At 44.7% G+C, this 19,793-nt stretch overlaps 1 protein-coding gene across 1 annotated transcript in view; it reads right to left on the reverse strand.

Annotated features, from left to right (window-relative positions):
* LOC124605941 (solute carrier family 22 member 7-like) overlaps nt 1-19,793 on the reverse strand; it is a 194,982-nt gene that overhangs the window by 77,187 nt on the left and 98,002 nt on the right. The window contains exons 3-4 of the mRNA XM_047137900.1: nt 13,831-14,061; nt 5,748-5,905 (exon numbers count right to left, since the gene is read on the reverse strand). Of these exons, the coding sequence (XP_046993856.1) occupies nt 5,748-5,905; nt 13,831-14,061 (389 nt within the window). The remainder of the gene's footprint in view (nt 1-5,747; nt 5,906-13,830; nt 14,062-19,793) is intronic.

The raw sequence follows: 19,793 nt of genomic DNA on the forward strand, positions 1-19,793 counted from the left end.
GAACAATGAGCCATCATTACCAGATCGTCTCTCCGCATCCTTATAAAATGTATGTACAAACTGATTTATGTGTGATGTATTACCTCACAAGAGGTCTTGAACATGTAAAAATCACTGTGTATTATATCAACATCACATTATAAAATGATTGATTGAGATCCGTAAACCAGTTCATTTTAGGGTAAGAGGGGCGCATATCAGCCGAACAGCTTGATCAACATGTCGCTCAGTATAGGGAAAGACAAAGGCAAATAACAATCATTTTGAGCACCTCTGTGCCAAGTGTCATCACAGCCTTAACTTTGTTGTGTGTTGCTTACTTTCTGATCAGGTGGAGAGCTAAATCCAAAAGGGAACCAAGGGTAGTCCAAGTCCCAGTGCATTGCATACGGAGGGCGTGAGGTGAGTAGGTAAGGGGTTGATCGGGCAGTGGTCGTCCAGTACGGAATTTTTATGTTTTGTTTCATGTAATGTGTTTTAAGGACACTAGGTCACATTTAAGTTTTCTGGTAGTAAGGGAATATGAAATAGGTGCTGACCCAGATAAGTTAAGAGCTAGTCTAGGGTCGACTCAGGGACTGGGTCTTTCCAAAAAGGGGAATAATGTAGCGGCACCCCAGTTTAAGATAGGAAAGTTAGATTCGGTGCAACATTTCTGAGCACAAGCTACAGCCAGCTGCGGGCCAGATTGCAGTAAGTTACACTGAACAGCAGTTGAAAAGTAAGGAGTCGTCGAACCGCTGAAAAGAGTAAATGCAGCGGTTTGCATGGCGTAACTACAGGCAAAAGTGGCCCACTGGCGCAACCCAATTGTGGTGCATATGTGACTTGGAGCGGCACATTAGCAAAACAGAGGCGCACAGCCACATACAAATAGGTGTCGTTTTCCAACGAGATTCATTGAAGTGTGGCAGCTCTCATGGATGACGAGGCATGTCACACCACCGGCTACACGCAGCAACAGATGGAGTGCGAGTGTCCCAGCACACGGCAGATCATTAGTTCGACCCTCTGAGGCCAACACGGCGTCCACAGCCAGCCAGTGGTGCGCCACTGTTTGGCTCGGTACCGCAGGCAGTCGTCTCGGTTCGCAACAAACGCCGGAGACATCCCGAGATGAGGGTCACAGATTCGGACGCCGGATCGTGGGCGCTTGCCGCTGTGATCACAGCTATGCCAGTGATGAAGAAGCAACAGCGGGAATGGCCTACGGCTCCTGGCAGAGCAGCACGGAGATATCGAGGATGGTGGGCGCTGAGGCAGCTGCTGGTGCACCCATCCTGACAACATCAGAACACAGCGGGCCAGTCAAGGCCAGCACGACACAGCATTGTATTGCACAGGCTGCTGGGGTGCTTCCTCAGCACTGCGAGGCCCAGTGACACAGACAGAGGTGAACGAGGACACTGTAGTTTGAAACAATAAATCATTTGGGAAAGTTCTCACCGAATTTTAATACGGCACCTCCTGGCACCCACCCACTGCATTTGGTGTCTCCCTGCTACATTTGGTCATCCTGATACATTCTGTAGCAGAAGTCGCCATTACACTACACTTTTATAAATGTGTCGCAGATCTCTTTCCATCTGTGTTTTATTGTTTACTTCTCTGCAGTAGATGCTTGTTTTCTGTATGAACTGTCTCTGGGTTTCGTACTGTTTTTGTTGCTGATTCATACCCTGCATTGTAGAATCATCTTTTACTTCTTTAGGCAGTGCAGTATTTTCCTCAGGTTTTGTGCTGTCGCATTCAACCAAGAACTACCCAGTTTCTATCAATAAATCCTGATAACTTGCAGTATAATGTCACTCCTATAACCGTCTGTGATCTTGCTTCTGTCTTATATCACATAGTTTTGAATTTTCTCCGAAAACTTTTCTCCTGATTTTTCGCCGGTCTCTGTCACATGTTCTCTTCTATGGTATTTACTGTCCACTTATTGGCAGAAATTTCTTGCTCTTTCGTCGTCCCTTTTATGTTCCTTACATAGAACACACTTAATGGTATCATTAGAGTGCTCATTGCTTTCTCATGCCATGAGACGCCTCTCCATAATTCGTTCTTAAAATTCTTCATTGTTAGGAGGATTTGATATGTGTAACATTCATCTCTCTTCCCCGTGTATTTTTACATCTGTATTTACATGGTACACACACTGCCACTTGTTTGTTTTTAATGCTGTATTTCCTGATCTGGCCTTTTTACTCACAATGTCCACAAATTACTAATTGTTTATCACAATGTTTTATGTTCTGCCAGATGACCAAGGTCTTGGTGTTCAAACACCTCCTCACTACTAGAAAGTCTTTCACTGAAGCCGAATGAAATCCAAGACATACTTTTTGTCGCTTCACGAGTGCTGTTATAACCAGGGGGCTCTCATTTCAGTAACTTGATGGACCACTTTTCTTCCCACTGGTTCTGTCCTGAATCGGACTGTAAAGCCGTTTCAGAAGGTTTCCTTGGGCAGTTCATCTTCAGGGTTCTTCAAGTGTATTGTGTCTTTCGGTGTCTTTGCATTTGTGTCCACTGGGATGTGGTACACAATCATTAAAGGTCTCTTAATCTTAGGCTATTCACAAATCAGTTTCTCTTGCACCTTTTTGTTGTTGATTATCTTTTTCGTGACCCTTCACGTAGCAGTTTCGACGACGATTACATTATCGATTTGCTTGACCTTCTTCATACAAATTTTCTCTTTGGTCTGGTTCATTAAGTTCGTCAGATTTTGTTGCACTGTCTTTGCCTCTTCATTTGTTCTTGACTTTATGAGCAAAACATTTTGTTCGATTGCTTGCTCTGCTGTGATTTCAGCTGCAGGAGCTGTTTTGCTTGCATCTCTACTTGGTCGCTCTGTTAGTACCACACATCTGCATATTTTCTCTAGTTTCGTTAATATTCTCTCGTTTTATTTTTGTAGGTGTTCCGAACTGCAACGCCAGTTAATAAGTCCTGCTTTATAGCGCATTGCGATATTTTTGCCAGTATTTCCACTTTTAGTCCGCTTGTTCTTGGGCTGTGTCATCTTTTGCCCAGAAAATTCATTTTCAATAAATACCATCATGTCTTCAAACAGCTGCTTCATATTGAGTGGTTTTCTAACTGTAGCGTTTTCCCATTCGGCGTTATTATTTGTTTTATCCTCGTCAACTGCCACCGTTTCTTTACGTGTAGTCGTACTGACTACATCTGTTTTCCCATTTGATGTCGAGTGCAGTGCAAGGCCTCTCCACATTAAGAAAGAGGTGCTGGCCACTGGAGTCTTAAGCGAAGCACACGTTCTGACTCGCCTGGAAAGTGTTCCATTAGGTTCAGGTATGGGCTATGGACAGGCCAGTCCATTCCAGGAATGTTATTGTCGACAAACGATTGCCTCACAGATGCTGCTTTGTGACAGGGTGCGTTGTCGTGCTAATCCAAACAAATAACGTCTCCTAAGTGACCCTGTACCGTGCGCAGTACCCAGTGCTGTTAAATGAGTTGATATGCTTCTGAATTTAGCGTTGTTTTCTTAAGCGCAGGAAAAGCAGTAGACAGTAATTACTAAAAACATTGCCATATCATAACACCAACTGCAGGGTTCTTTACTGTAGACACTACACATGATCTTAGGTAACGTTCAGTATGTTTTTCCCGAAGACAAACCCTTCCACTATATTGCCACAGGGGAACACGTGATTCATCACTCTAAACAATTCGTCTCCAATCACCGACTGTCCAGCGGCGGCCCTCTATACGCGGCCTAGAGCATTGCTTAGCACTTTCAAAGGGAGGCCACGACGTCTGGAACGCGGATTTGCTGGAAACTTCATACACTCGTAGTACTTCACGAGGACAACAAAATGTGTAAGCAGTAGCGCGTACTTCTCCAGCGTTACTGAGAAAATCGCAAGATACTTTCGGTCGTCAAACATACATCTGTGAGTGGGCGTTTTTATCATGAAGGGGCGGCAGCTGAGTGGTTAGCGTTCAAGCTCTGTAATCACTGCATAGCTGGATCGAGTCCCGTTCGTCAGTTATTTTTATTTTCAACATAGACATTTTCTTTACTATTTATATTACAATTGATATAATGAGAAGAATACGTGTAGTCGGATGAACTTTTATTAAATTTACGATGTTATTTGTCAGTCTACAAATTTTTGATATCACAAAACTGGCATTGATAGCATAGGCACATATGGAACACACAGGACACAGATGTGCAAGTCCACGGTATTGGTGATAAGTTGATTAAACCGCTCCGAAACACATGTGCTACAAAACGCCACTGTTTCCTCCGCATGTACCCCCACATCAATATGAGATATGATAACAATGCACACGTACACAATCCGCACAACGGGTTCATATACTCTGGATCAGGTAGTCGAGCAGCTGCTGAGGTATAGCATCCCATTCTTGCACCAGTGTCTGTCGGAGCTCCTGCAGAGTCCTAGGGGTTTGAAGACGTGTAGCAATAGGTCAACAAAGAGAGGGTTTAGGTCTGGAGAACAGGCAGACCGCTCCATTCGCGTGATATCTTCTGTTGCGATGTACTGCTGCACGATGGCAGCTCGGTGGCGCCGTGCGTTATCATCCATCAGAAGGTAGGTGGGACCCACTGCACGCACCACTGAAAAGGAGGACATACTGGTGCACAATGACGTTCCAATACACCTGACCTCTTACAGTTCCTCTGTCAGAGACATGCAGGGGTGTATGTGCATCAATCATTCCCATCACACAACATCAAACCACGACCTCCATATAGGTCCGTTTCAAGGACATTAAGGGGTTGGTATCTGGTTCCTGGTTCACGCCAGATGAAAACCCGGCGGGAATCACTGTTCAGACTATACCTGGACGTCCGTGAACATAACCTGGGACCACTGTTCCAGTGACCATGTACTGTGTTCTTTACACCAGGCTTTACGGGCTCTCCTGTGACCAGGGGTCAGGGGAATGCACCTTGCAGGGCTCCGGGCGAATAAACCATGTCTGTTCAGTCGTCTGTAGACTGTGTGTCTGGAGACAGCTGTACCGGTGCCTGCGGTAAGGTCCCGAGCAAGGCCACCTGCAGTACTCCGTGGCCGTCTGTGGGCACTGAAGGTGAGATATCGGTCTTCTTGTGGTGTTGTACACTGTAGACGTCCGTACTGTAGCGCCTGGACACGTTTCCGGTCTGCTGGAATAGTTGCCATAATCTTGAGATCACACTTAGTGGCACACAGAGGGCCCGTGATACGACCTGCTGTGTTTGACCAGCCTCCAATCGCCCTAGTACTCTACCCCTCATAACGTCATCAATATGTGCTCTTCGAGCCACCTTCAACACACCACTAGCAAGTCTGAACACTTCTGCACACTTACTCGCTGCCCCGTACTCTGAAATGCACCAACATACCTCTGTGTATGTGGACTGCTGCCAGCGCCACCGAGCGTCGACTGCAGGTCAAATGAACCCACATGGTCATACGCCGAGGTCATTTAAACCGGCTAACCGCCCACCAGAGCGTTGTTTCACCATGTATCAGCATTATCCTTAATTTATGAGCATGACTGTAGTTCTCAGCTCGAAGCTCCTGGACATATGACCACGTGGCCCGGATGGAAGCTCGAGAAAAGTTATCAAGGAAGAAAAGAGTAAAGAAACAGGAGAAGCCCTCTGTCAGAGTAGTTTCCAGTTCCTCCCACGAAAAATACTTTTTGAAGGTTTTGTAATCGTCGCTCTGGCACTGCTGCAACACTTTATCCCCCATACTCACCTACAGATACCGCCGACTCCAGCATGACGCCTGCAGCGCCCCCCACCAGCGACTCCGCCATGACGAACAGCGGGAGCAGAGACGGCGTGAACAGCATCGCCACCCTGCTGACGACATGCATCACCACGCAGGCCAACTGCAGCGGGCGACGTCCGTACCTGCAACCAGCGTATATCCGCTTGCTTCACAAATATTCCATTTCCCAGATTTTTTCTGTAAAATGTGTCGAGACACAAAGGAATTGAAGACATTAGCTGCCATCCTCGCCGTAATTATACACTACTGGCCATTAAAATTGCTACACCAACAAGCAATGCAGATGGCAAACGAGTATTCATACTAGAACTGACATGTGATTACATTTTCACGCAGTTTGGGTGCATAGATCCTGAGAAATCAGTACCCAGAACAACCACCTCTGGCCGTAATAAAGGCCTTGATACGCCTGGGCATTGAGTGAAGCAGAGCTTGGATGGCGTGTACAGGTACAGCTGCCCATGCAGCTTCAACACGATACCACAGTTCATCAGGAGTAGTGACTGGCGTATTGTGAAGAGCCAGTTGCTCGGCCACCATTGACCAGACGTTTTCAGTTGGTGAGAGATCTGGAGAAAGTGCTGGCCAGGGCAGCAGTCGACCATTTTTGTATCCAGAAAGGCCCGTACAGGACCTGCAACATGCGGTCGTGCATTATCCTGCTGAAGTGTAGGGTTTCGCAGGAATCACATGAAGGGTAGAGCCACGGGTCATAACACATCTGAAATGTAACGTCCAATGTTCAAAGTGCCGTCAATGAGAACAAGAGGTGACCGAGACGTGTAACCAATGGCACCCCATACCATCACGCCGGTCGTCAAACACGGATGCGACCATCATGATACTGTAAAAAGAACCGGGATTCATCCGAAAAGTTGACGTTTTGCCATTCGTGCATCCCAGTTCGTCGTTGAGTAGACCGTCACAGGCGCGGCTGCCTGTGATGCAGCGTCAAGGGTACCCGCAGCCATGGTCTCCGAGCTGATAGTGCATGCTGATGCAAACGTGGTCGAACTGTTCGTGCAGATGGTTATTGTCTTGCAAACGTCCCCATCTGTTGACTCAGGGATCGAGACGTGGCTGCACGATCCGTTAGAGCCATGCGGATAAGGTGCCTGTCATCTCGACTGCTAGTGATACGAGGCCATTGGGATCCAGCACGGCGTTCCGTATTACCCTCCTGATTCCATATTCTGTTAACAGTCATTGGATCTCGACCAACGCGAGCAGCAGTGTCGCGATACGATAAACCGCAATCGCGATAGGCTACAATCCGACCTTTATCAAAGTCGGAAACGTGATGGAACGCATTTCTCCTCCTTACAGGAGGCATCACAACAACGTTCCACCAGGAAACGCCGGTCAACTGCTGTTTGTGTATGAGAAATCGGTTGGAAACTTTCGTAATGTCAGAACGTTGGAGGTGCCGCCACCGGCGCCAACCTTATGTGAATGCTCTGAAAAGTTAATCATTTGCATATCAGAGCATCTTCTTCCTGTCGATTAAATTTCGCGTCTGTAGCACGTCATCTTCGTGGTGTGGCAATTTTAATGGCCAGTAGTGTATATGTGCTGTCTCGTCATTCGGTTATATTGATCCTGCAGCCATTATGATTCATGACACAAAGGAATTAAAGACGTTAGCTGTCAGGCAGAATTCATTTATATGAATGGGAAAAGTTGAAAATTTGTGCCTGACCAGTATTCGAACGTCTGTCTCGTCCATAATTTTTTTTATTATGAAACGCGAAGGTTAATACTGAAAGTTTTGGATCCGGTGGGGTGCGAACCAGAAACACACCATACGCTGCTACCTTACAGTTATTGGACAATATTAATTTCTTTCTTGTTTTGATTGTAATGGCAAGATAGAACGGACACAGGGGCAACTTAAGGCTGGGTGGAGACAAGGTGGGCAAGGGTCGCATGTCGTGGCCTAACCACGATGTCTCCCCCCCCCCCCCCCTTTCTCCCCCCCTACTTTCACTGCGCTGGACTATCACATAGTACCGCCCTTTTCTTTATTTATCTTTTATTTTTATTTATCTGAAATTACTTGCTGCTCTAAAAAGGAAGGAACATGGTGGGACAAAATCCTACATGGCTTCCACCACTTAAACAGAAAGTGTATCATTTTTAGTCTTACAGTGCAACAACTTATTTTTCCATTACTTAAACAACAAAAAGTCTAACAGAGCCACAAAAATGAAATAAACTGTGTAGAGATACATCTGAAAGGTAACGGCAATGAGAATTCCACGACGACCGGTTAACTCACCACTTTTTTGTCAATTTTACCAAAAACAAGGTAACAGGAATGAAACATTCCAACAGTAAAGGATTTCTACACATCATCCAACTCCTTGACGACCAAAGACGAGATACAGCATGTTCGCAAAAAGTGGACGACAGTGTGGCAACCTATCCATCGGGCAGAAACCATATACTGGAAAAAGGCACAAGGTTCCGTGTCATGACCGCTCACCATCACGTAATGAACATAGAGCCCGATACGCCACACAACTGTTTTGTTCTCTGTTCTGGGGAACAAGGTTGAATCGGGACGCAGTAGAATGTCAGTGGAGATTGTCGCTTCCGTCCTCCTGGCAAGAAATGCCAATTGTCGGCGGAGCCAACTGCAATAACTGTGTGCGCATGAGACCAAGGGGTGACATAAATGTATCTGTTTCATGGCAACAACTGCATCAGTCCAATAGGAAAAAGTCGAACGTTGTTGGAGACAAGGTTATGAACGACTTGGTACCACGAGAACACAGGGGTAGGCTGACACTGGATCAAACAACCTTCCATTCTGTGTCTGGTGATGGGGACTCCACAGAGAAAACGTGATTAGGAAACGTCCAGCGGCATACTATCATTTTTACAGAGAGATCAGATTGGGTTCAAATGGCTCTGAGCACTATGGGACTCAACAGCTGAGATCATCATTCCCCTAGAACTACTTAAACCTAACTAACCTAAAGTCATCACACACATCCATGCCCTAGGCAGGATTCGCACCTGTGACCGTAGCGGTCGCGCGGTTCCAGACTGAAGCGCCTAGTCCTGAAGTAACAGACATAAAAAAAATTCACGAATATGCCTTAATTTATTATTTATCCTACCAACATCTATTGGCGGAGTTAAGCTCTTGGGTCGGAGACAGGCAAAAAGGCGAGCTATAAGTCACTGGGGGACGCGTAGGCACTTAAAAGTAGTGCGTCGAAGAAGTAAATCAGAAGCCTCATCCCGAACATCAGGGAGGCCAAAACCTCCCTCCAACAGGGGTCGCGCCATAGCCGGATAACGCACTCGAAAAATAGGGTTTCACCAAATATACTTGCTAGATAATCGATGTAACTTTCGGGACATCATCGCAGGAAAGGCACAAATTTGGGCAACAAAATAAGATTTACACAACACGTAACTTTCCAAGGACTGAAAGTTATGAAGTAACGAGAGAGAGTGACGCGAGTGTTTAAGGATCGCTCGTTGAATCCAGTCCGTGACGGATGTCCAGTTTAACCCACCAATCTTCATCGGACAACAATCGATAACAATACCCAACGATCGATTGCGGGCGACCGCAAAAGCCCATGGAATCTCAACCGCGTCAGATCCCCGCACACTGAGTAATCAGTGTCTCCGGTCGTTAACCTGTGCTCTCCTAAGACGACAAAATGCATCCTACAGTCCTTGAGGATCGGTATGTCGTCATGAGAAGGAAGAAGCACCGTAAAGCCAACGGCGCACGCGCTAACGATAAACCTTTCGCCCAATAACGACCTGCTATCCAGTCGAGCAACTATGGGCCTCAAAATGGGTCCCAGAAGAAGCGCGAGTAACGACATAGATAGCGGACTACACCTCGTCACACTTCTATGGAGGGTGGGGGGGGGGGGGGGGGGAAGACCACCGTTCACGTCAGTAGACGCCTGAATGCCAGTAACTAGAGACGTGAACGTCCTTCGTGCAGCATCATTAAAACCAACAGCTGTCAACTCTCGCTACAGAATAACTTGACTAACCCTGTCACTCGCACGATTAAAATCAATGGAAAGTAGACCTCCCGTTAGAAGGACAGAGGAGGCAGTCGAGATCACGACATTCAGCAAGCGAGTACGACCCAGATGACAGCCTTGATAACGCGCGACCACGCCAGCGAGCAAAACCGACAGACGGCTGTTTATCGCCAGTGCGACTATTTTATGACCAAAATAGAGTAGCGTCCCGTCTTTTTGGTAATTAAAACAATTCTTCCGATCTTAATGGAGGGTGGGATGTAGACCCCTTGCACCATTTCATGCACCATATACGTTATCGTATCTCTTATCAGAGGCCAAATCCGAAAATAAAATTCTTCGGCAAGAACATTCAAACCCGGCAATGTGCGGGAAGGAGAGTGAATTGCAATCTCATGAACGTAGTCACGATGAAAACTGCCAAAAATTCCTCATGGAGAGTTGGCGTAACAACACTATCAAGGAGGAAGTAAAATCAGCAGGCCGTATTTCGTCATATTCCACTCCGGTGTAGAGATCGGAAAAATACCGAGAGAGTTCACGCATTATATCTGGTTGGGATGACCACTCGCTACCACCTACAGAACGAATGGTGCTCAGACACTTCCTTGGAGGCAACGTTCGAAGCCGAATTAGATCATACACAGACGCCAACTCATATTGGAGAACCGAACGTGTCTGGGAAGGCAAACGAAGACCATCTAACTGCAGTATTTTGAGTTACGGGAGTTTCGCCGTCAGGTAACGACATTCATAACTCTCAGTGGGACGTCTCGAGCACAGTCATAAAGATCGCGAAGGACAGCATAATAAAATTCCCAAGAGTTCCTCATTTCATCCGTTTTAACGTTGCTAAATCGCATGAGTGCAGTGCAAAGCCGAGGTGTGGCAGTGGCAACCCACCATTCCATAAGCGAGGGATAACACACTCGGAAATGGCTTGCTTGCCCCGCACACGGCAGCGATGACGTCATTCAGAGAGGGGACCACCAAATATGGCGAGAAAGATGTACCCACTCGGTGACCTGGTTAAGAGTCATTGAACCAACACAGTGAAGTTGGCAGGAATTATTTCAACTGACAAATGCGGAATACGTAGTGAAGCAGCCAAATGAAAGTGGTCCAGTCGACTGCTAGAAGTAGCTGTAAAGTATGTAAACCACACCAAAGTCGGATATTTTCAGATCTATGTTTCTCGTAGACTCAACGAATTTTTACGTTGTTCACAAATTGCAACACTTTCTAGGATTTTCACGCCAATTAGGCCATATAAGCGTGATCTTTTCCAAATGTATGTCTGACCAAAAAGTTTTTCTGGAGTCCAATACGTGATGTTAATGACACTTTTATTGCACACAGTTTTCTTATACCCCTGTCAGGATTTTTCACTGCGCGATTGCAGTACAAAGAAGTTATGTTATAGTTTGTTATCAAAATCCTGTGTATTACAGTTGTTCATTGTAAACATTTATAAAATGTTTGTAACTTGTGTCCTGCTGTTTTACACTGAATATGCTAAACATTCAGTAATTCTATTTTCAATTTTTATTATGTTTGACATGGACTACTGGTCAATAAGTTGTCCTCACCTAAAGTACGTTTGTACTCCCAAGATGTAGTTCTCATTTTAATGAACAACAGGTCACATATTTCTTTTCACTTAAAACTGTGTTGTTAAATACTGTTATGTACATAACCAATATGTATTGATATATTAGATAATTCATCTGTAACTCGATATCTACATTCTAGCTAAAGTGTTTAAGTGTGTACATATGCAAGTACGTATTTTGTTTAGCAATCACTTTAATTGATTATGAGCAGAATTTTTTCTATATGCTTTGCAAAATGTACACTCAATGGTTGAGCCCCTAATGCCTTTATCTTAAGGTTTACATTGTTTAAATAATGTTACTCATCGCTACCGCTACTACATACATATGTTGTCAATATTCCTTTAAGTCCAATTTGAGTACATGGTTGGTTACACTGTTGTTATTTATTCCCTCCCCTTCATTATGATACTAGCACTACTGATATACTAAGCTTCTAGTTACACACTGTAATGTAACTACATTAACATATGAAGATTTCCTTTAAATATAGTCGATATGTGGCAGTACTACTATACCTGGATGCATATGAACACTGAGTGACATTTCAACCCATTTAAGAGCACTGTATTTTAGCTTGTTTTAATGTTACAGGTGCGATTTCCATCACGTTTATGATGTAATTGACGTTTGTTTATATACTCATGCATTTCATTACGTATATGCAATGAATATGATACTGTTTAACATTAGGTTTATTTATTATTAGGGTTATAAAATGTTTCCTACCTCGCATAGAGGTAGAAACTTCATTTTCTCTTTACATGTGAAACTATACCTAATATTTTTACCAAAGATGGTCTAGTCCTCTACATTACCAAGTAACATGTCATACCATGTTATACCACACAACAAAAATTTTCTTTTAAAGATCTTTGACGAACTTATCAACATTTTTTATGAAGTAAAATTTACGGTTCGGATCTTCTCTTCAGTACTGCTCTGTGTACATTTAGTATTTGTGTGTTTGCTTCAAAAGTCGTGTGTCATAAATTTACATTGATGGCATGCACTACAGATTTTTAGTAATGACTAATGCAATATGGTGGCTTAAACCATTTTAACCTTGTAAGTATTCGTGTTAATTTACACTTCTTTGTAAAGAACAGTTAACATTTTCTGAATACTACAAACAATTATTTGAATCTTTTTGTAGTATCCATTAATATGGTCCAAGACTGAACCCAGAAGATATTTGGGTTTAATATAAAAGTTCCTAACGGTTCAATTATGTATCTTATACAAAAATTTGTAAGTTGAACGATGCACACAACAGTTACTGGATCAACAACATCTTTGTTGTTTACTACTTAACAATAAAATTCCATCGTCTGGTGTACAAAAAAAAAAAAAAAAAACACTTAACTGACTGAGGTCGTCTCCCGTTCCAGTGTTGTCATTGATGTAAAGTTCTGCACCTGAATTGCAAATGGGTGACCAAGGATGCCGTGAACAGTTCCCACGCTGCGTGAAGCCGGCCGTTGTGGCCGTGCGGTTCTAGGCGCTTCAGTCTGGAAAAGCGTGACCGCTACGGTCGCAGGTTCGAATCCAGCCTCGGGCATGGATGTGTGTGATGTCCTTAGGTTAGTTAGGTTTAAGTAGTTTTAAGTTCTAGGGGACTGATGACCACAGATGTTAAGTCCCATGGTGCTCAGAGCCATTTGAACCCATGCTGTGTGACCGAAATATTCGTCCCATGACAACGCTGGGGGAGAAGGGGGGATGGGGTAGGAGGGGAGAGATTACCTCAATCGGTAAAACGCTCTTCTTTTTTTATACTCCAGATGACAGAATTATAGTCTTCAGAAATCAGTCGTGTAGGCAATAAAAATATTTTTGATTCAGCAGCTGTTGTGCGGCTACTGAAATTTACAAAATACAATTGTGGCTGCTTGACAAGAATTCGAAGAAAAAGTATAGTCAAAGAGTTAAATATCAGCACTGGCTAGGAAGAAATAACGCGACACCCTGGGGCCCTGTTCTCGCCATGCACGCACTCATAAAACATTTGCCAGACATCTGGGGGGATTTTTCAGATAAGACCTGCTTCAGCCTGACCTCACTGAATCTTCTTCTCCTTTGCAGGAAGTCATTTTCCTTCAAGTAAAGGTTCCTCCCTAAATGTGAACTGCATTTCATGGACGTACTGTGCATTATTCCTACCGCCACGTGGTTGCATGGAGAGCTGGCGGCCACTTCTGCTGGTTGTTTGTGAGCTTTCAACTCAGCGTGTGCCAGCTCTCCAAGTGGCTCACTGCTCCCCTCAGTCAGATGTAGCGCTCTGGTGTACGGGCGATTGCAATGCCACTACCCGTTCTTGTACTGACAAACAGGGATTGTTCATATCCTTTAAGACCAAATGGTAACAGAAAATACAAAGGTAATAAGAATAGAAGGATTTTTTTTAATTACATGTCACCCATGTAGCCGAACAGCAGTCCCAGGACTGCTCCAATGTTCTGTGCATAGAACATGACGTCACTGACAATGTGCATGTCGTCGCAGACCCAGTTCATCTCTGACGGCACCGTCAGAGTGTACCACGTGTCGTCGTACTCCCAGCCGTGCTGGCAGGGCACCTCGGAAGCACCGTCCAGGGCGCTTCCGTTGTACATCAGGCACTTGCTGAATGTTCCTCCTTCCCTGTGTGACATAAGTAGAACCTCATTATTAATGCATTCTGCAACATAATTTGAAAACTAAAGCACTGGATACAACTAGTAATCTAGGACAAAATCCAGAAACTGTTTGGGAAATTTGTTTTGCAGACTGTTGTATTGCCTAACAAAAAACTAGAATCAGCCACAGGACACCAGAGAGAATTATCGTTTAATGATGCTCGTTCGCTCCCCTGTGTTTCGTGAGGTGCACTGGATTCATTCCACAGCTGTTTTCTACTGATAGGACTAGAGTGTAAGGAACCTGTTTCGGAAGACACCACTCAGTCCTACTATGTGGACTAAACAGTGAAAGACTTTATGTGGAAAAGGACAGTTACGAATTAAACTACTAGTACGTTAAATTTGCCTAATTTTCTGACAAAGTGAAGCACCAAGCATGTTGATGAGGTACTCCCATGGCCAACGAGATACCCATATCTCTGCCTGACAGAACACACGTTGGGCAAGCTCGGATGTCAACTTAGAACTACTTAAACCTAACTAACCTAAGGACATCACATACATCCATGCCCGAGGCAGGCCAGGAGATAGAGGACGAGTTACAACATATGTAGGTCAGCTTGCCTCGGATACAACGGCAATCGAACCAATGCATGCATCCAGGACTGAGTGCTCGTAATGCCTTTCTCATAAATGGGCTAACACTTCCAGGATTTTTGAAAATTTGACTCGGTTTTTTAGTCACTGCAGTAAGTTCACAAAGCCTTCAACTCATGAATTTTCAATTCGTTTCCTCCTTCCATTTCGGTGCTTCACTTCTTTTGTGAGGCACTGAGTGAGAAATGAAGGAGTGGTCTGTGATGGAAAATAAATATTTTTCTACAGGATTAAAACATAATTGAAATGGTGTAAATCCACCTTGTTTCATCCATGAATCTATTGCTGCTTTAATATGTTGTTATTTACTTTGCACAAATATGGTCTTAATGTACAAGTTCCTAGAACTGTAAGCGAATGATAATGTGAATGAGCCGCGGCGCGGCTGTCGGGCGCAAGACGCTATCGATTACTCCTCTGGTTGAGGCTGGCACTATGTGCGATCGCGAGCGCCTCCTGTCGGAGCGGGTGCTAACGAGGGAGTGAGTGCGAGTACGGGAGTGTGGGGCGGACAGCAGGGGAGAACGGACATTGCGGCCGCACTCTGAGGCCACAAGAGAAGAGTTGTTGTGCACGGCCGAGAAGGGAGCGTTGAGCAAGGCGGCAGTCAGCATCGCTTTCCGGGGGACACAGAGTTGCGGCAGTCCAGCGAGCAGACACCAGTTCCGGGAGCAGTGCTCCGGTTTGTGGCCGTGACGTGGGTCGTACATGGCGCAGTATAGTTTGCTTGGTACGCATCTGCTGCTCCCTTTATGCCCACGTGTGTTGTTCAGTCCGTATGTGCATTGAAAAGGTTACGCTCCGGCTTAAACAGTGGCTTGTACTTTACATTCATGCATCCTGACTAATTTGTTTTGCTGCAGGCAGCTGTAATTTTTGTCGCGATTGCCTTAGCCCGGTGGTGCCTAGTATCCGAGAACAAGACAGCTAACGTGTGACCTGTTGTTTTGGGTTTTGGAGTCCTGTTTGGGCAACCTAGTTATCACGCACACAAATGTACTGCTGCCGAGTGAGGTTAGTCCAAATCTTGTGGAACTGAGCTTTCAGTGACTGGTTCGTCTGCAAGTTAATTAATTTAACTTTTGTGGTGTGTTGTTTTTTTGCTTTCAATGGTGAATTACTTGCCATTCATTTGTGTATGTTTCGCCGTTAATGAGAACTGTGAGTAAGATAGCAAGGTCTTGAAGGGCTTGCGTATCCTGACTGTAATTTGGCTACTGTTTAATTTGATTTCTTGTTTATCGGTCTGGTGAAAACTTATGCCAAATTTACTAATTTCTGCCTGTGGTCCGGATGTTGGTTTGAAGGTAAATCCGTTGGTAAATCTTTACTGGACCTAACTGTTAAGTGATCTTGCGTTGGGCTAATTCCATTATTAAATAGTTTCTTGTGTGCTATAAATTGTATTACCATAGACAAGGAGACAGGGCACATTCTGTGGTCGAGGGGTAGGCACGGTTGCTGCTTTGCGCGTGGCGTCTTGTCGCTCGCTATCATTTCCCGCGTTAGTACGGGCAGCGTGAGATTTGTTTGCTCGCGGTTGTGTGGCCGCTAGTCAGCTGTGCCTGCTCCCGCTTCGGGGTGTGCCGTGTTTCGTAAGGCGTACGCCGACTTTCAGTCACTGTTACTCCTGTGTTGTTGTCGGTCGCTTACCGAAACGTTAGTCTGTTTTAGCACGGTGGCCACTGGGCCGTGACGATGTCGATTGATGACCAGCGTTGGGGCGGTCGTCCGCTCTGAGTGGTTTCGGTCGCTTGGACTTGGCAGTTACCTTTTGGTTAAACAGATCAAACTTGTTTATTTGCTGTAAATTCCTAAGTAGTTTGTGAGAAAAGTTGTGACTCAGCTATTCATGATTTAACACAATTCAAGCATTTTGGTAAGGCATTTTCCCATCTATGTTTTATTTAAATGAGAAATATTTATTGGGGTAATTCACCTGTTGAAGCTTAACATAAAATTTGTAACTTAGCTTTCATGATTTTACTTAATTTAAGCATTCTTGTAAAGCAGTCCTTTATCTACGTTTTATTGATTGGTAATTCCTTATTGGGGTTATTCACTGGTTGAAGGTTAACATATGTTAGTAACCAAGTTTATGTCGTTGCTTAATTGAGATTTGTTAAGAGCCTTTATTGCTGGAAGATCCTTAAGGCTTGGGTGCTTGTGATTGTGAATACTGTTGTCTATGTTGTGGGATACCCTTCCACTTCCACAGCCAAGCTGTCCTATCTACCAGTACAGTGAAGACTGTAAGGGAATGACAACGTGTCAAATGTGCAAATGTGGCAATCTTTACTCAAAGGGGGGGGAGTAATGTTGTTCGGTAATTTGCCTTCAAAACAATTACCGGTATACAAATTCATTGCCTTTCAAGTCACCACCAACTCTCTCCTGAACCAGAAATGAAACGTGGAAACACATTTTAAAATGTTTAATTTCTAATGTATTTTCAAAAATAGGAAATTACGCATTCAGAAATATGTGGGGTTTTTAACGATACATCAGTGAGATCCAGTGAATATCATTACCATTTTGGTTCATGTGGTGGAGCGGAGCCTGTGATCTGGGGCAAAAGGTTGGAATCAAACAACAAGAGGAGTGCACAAAGGACGTGGAGGAGAGAATCAAATTGGAACACAAATATGTCTGTTACATTTACTGATTTGTTTCTAACTGAAGGCATTCCTCTAATTTCTGCACACACACACACACACACACACACACACACACACACACACACACACATAGGGCATATCATTGATAATTCATACTGTTCTTTGACCAATAGGAGACATATTTCAAGTGACTGAAAACCAGTGCAGGGCCAACGGCCTTGCCGCAATGGTAATACCTTTTCCCGTCAGATCACTGAAGATATGCACTGCCTAGCGCTGTTGGCAAGCGGGGTGCACGCAGCCCTTGTGAGACAAAGTGGGGTGCTACTTGGTTGAGAAGTAGCGGCCCTGGTCTCTTAAACTAACAAAACGGCCAAGAAAGCAGATATCACCAATATCATTTTCTCATTGTTTAGCAGGGGTCAACTCAAAACAAATAGCGCTCATCACGCCTTTCATGCCAGTGTCGACAAAAAGTGTCGTCTTTTGTTTCTCATTACAAACAAAATGATACTTAAAGCGTAACTTCAAGTACCCTTTCTATAGAGCTGATCCAGGTTAGTGTGAGGGTGATTACCCCTGAGGGGTAAATGAAATGTTCTAAACTGAAACTAAGTCATTTTCAAAAGATTTTGAAGTTTGTGGTAAGGTCTTATGCAACCAAACTGCTGAGGTCATCGGTCCCTAGGCTTCCGCACTACTTAATCTATCTTAAACTAACTTACACGCACACATCCATGCCCTAGGGAGGACTCGAAACACCGACGGGGGCAGCCGCGCAGACCGTCACAAGGCGCCTAAGAATGCGCGGCTACCTCGCGTGAACATTTGCAAAATATTATTACTATTATCACAATTTTGAAAGAATGTAATACTGATTATATAAATTATCAATAATTATTGTTTCTCAATTAGCAGCATTAATACGGTGAAGGGCACAGGTTCCTCACATAGACCAATACACACATACGTTACGCTCTGTCCGGTACATCGCTGATGATAAAAGCGAGACATACACGTAACAAATGGTAATTATCTCAAGAAAATGTCTCCTCCAAGCTATAGATAGGACCAGCAGTAGTTCAGATACTGCACCATTACTCTCTTCCAAAGAGATAAAAAATTAATTGACAGGACGTAACAGCAGTAACTCCACAATCGCTGCTATAGTGCTGTTATTATTGTTATTATTATTATTGGTATTACAACTACACTACTGGCCATTAAAATTGCTACAACAAGAAGAAATGCAGATGATGAACGGATATTCATTGGACAAATGTATTAAACTAGAACTGACATGTGATGACATTTTCATGCAATTTGGGTGAATAGATCCTGAGAAATCAGTACCCAGAACAACCACCTCTGGCCGTAATAAAGGCCTTGATACGCCTGGGCATTGAGTCAAACAGAGCTTGGATGGTGTGTACAAGTACAGCTGCCCATGCAGCTTCAACACGATAACACAGTTCATCAAGAGTACTGACTGGCGTATTGTGACGAGCCAATTGCTCGGCCACCATTGACCAGACGTTTTCAATTGGTGAGAGATCTGGAGAATGTGCTGGCCAGGGCAGAAGTCGAACACTTTCTGTATCCAGCAAGGCCCGTACAGGACCTGCTTCATGTGGTCGTGCATTATCCTGCTGAAGTGTAGGGTATCGCAGGGTTCGAATGAAGGGTAGAGCTTCGGGTCGTAACACATCTGAAATGTAACTTAACCGTTCAAAGTGCCGTCAATGCGAACAAGAGGTGACCGAGACGAGTAACCAGTGGCACCCCCTAGCATCACGCCGGGTGATACGCCAGTATGGCGATGACGAATACACGCTTCCAAAGTGCGTTCACCGCGATGTCGCCAAACACGGTTGCCACCATCATGCACCTGTAAACAGAACCTGGATTCATCCGAAAAATGACGTTTTGCCAATCGTGCCGCCAGGTTCGTCGTTGAGTACTCCGTCGCAGGCGCTCCTGTCTGTGATGCAGGGTCAGGGGTAACCACAGCCATGGTCTCCGAGCTGATAGTCCATTTTGCTGCAAACGTCGTCGAACTGTGTGTGCAGATGGTTGTTGTCTTACAAACGTCCCCATCTGTTGACTCAGGGATCGAGACGTGGCTGCACGATCCTTTACAGCCATGTGGATAAGATGCCTGCCATATCGACTGCTAGTGGTACGAGGCCGTTGGGATCCAGCACGACGTACCGTATTACCCTCCTGAACCCACCGATTCCATATTCAGCTAACAGTCACTGGATCTCGACCAACGCCAGCAACAATGTCGCGATACGATAACCCGCAATCGCGATAGGCTAGAATCCGACCTTTATCAAAGTCGGAAACGTGATGGTACGCAATTCTCCTCCTTACACGAGGCATCACAACAACGTTTCACTAGGCAAAGCCGGTCAACTCATGTCAGCATGTTGTAGGTGTCGCCACCGGCGCTAACCTTGTGTGAATGCTCTGGAAA

This window comes from Schistocerca americana, chromosome 3 (genome assembly GCF_021461395.2).
Source record: "Schistocerca americana isolate TAMUIC-IGC-003095 chromosome 3, iqSchAmer2.1, whole genome shotgun sequence".
NCBI classification, from domain to species: Eukaryota; Metazoa; Arthropoda; class Insecta; order Orthoptera; family Acrididae; genus Schistocerca; species Schistocerca americana.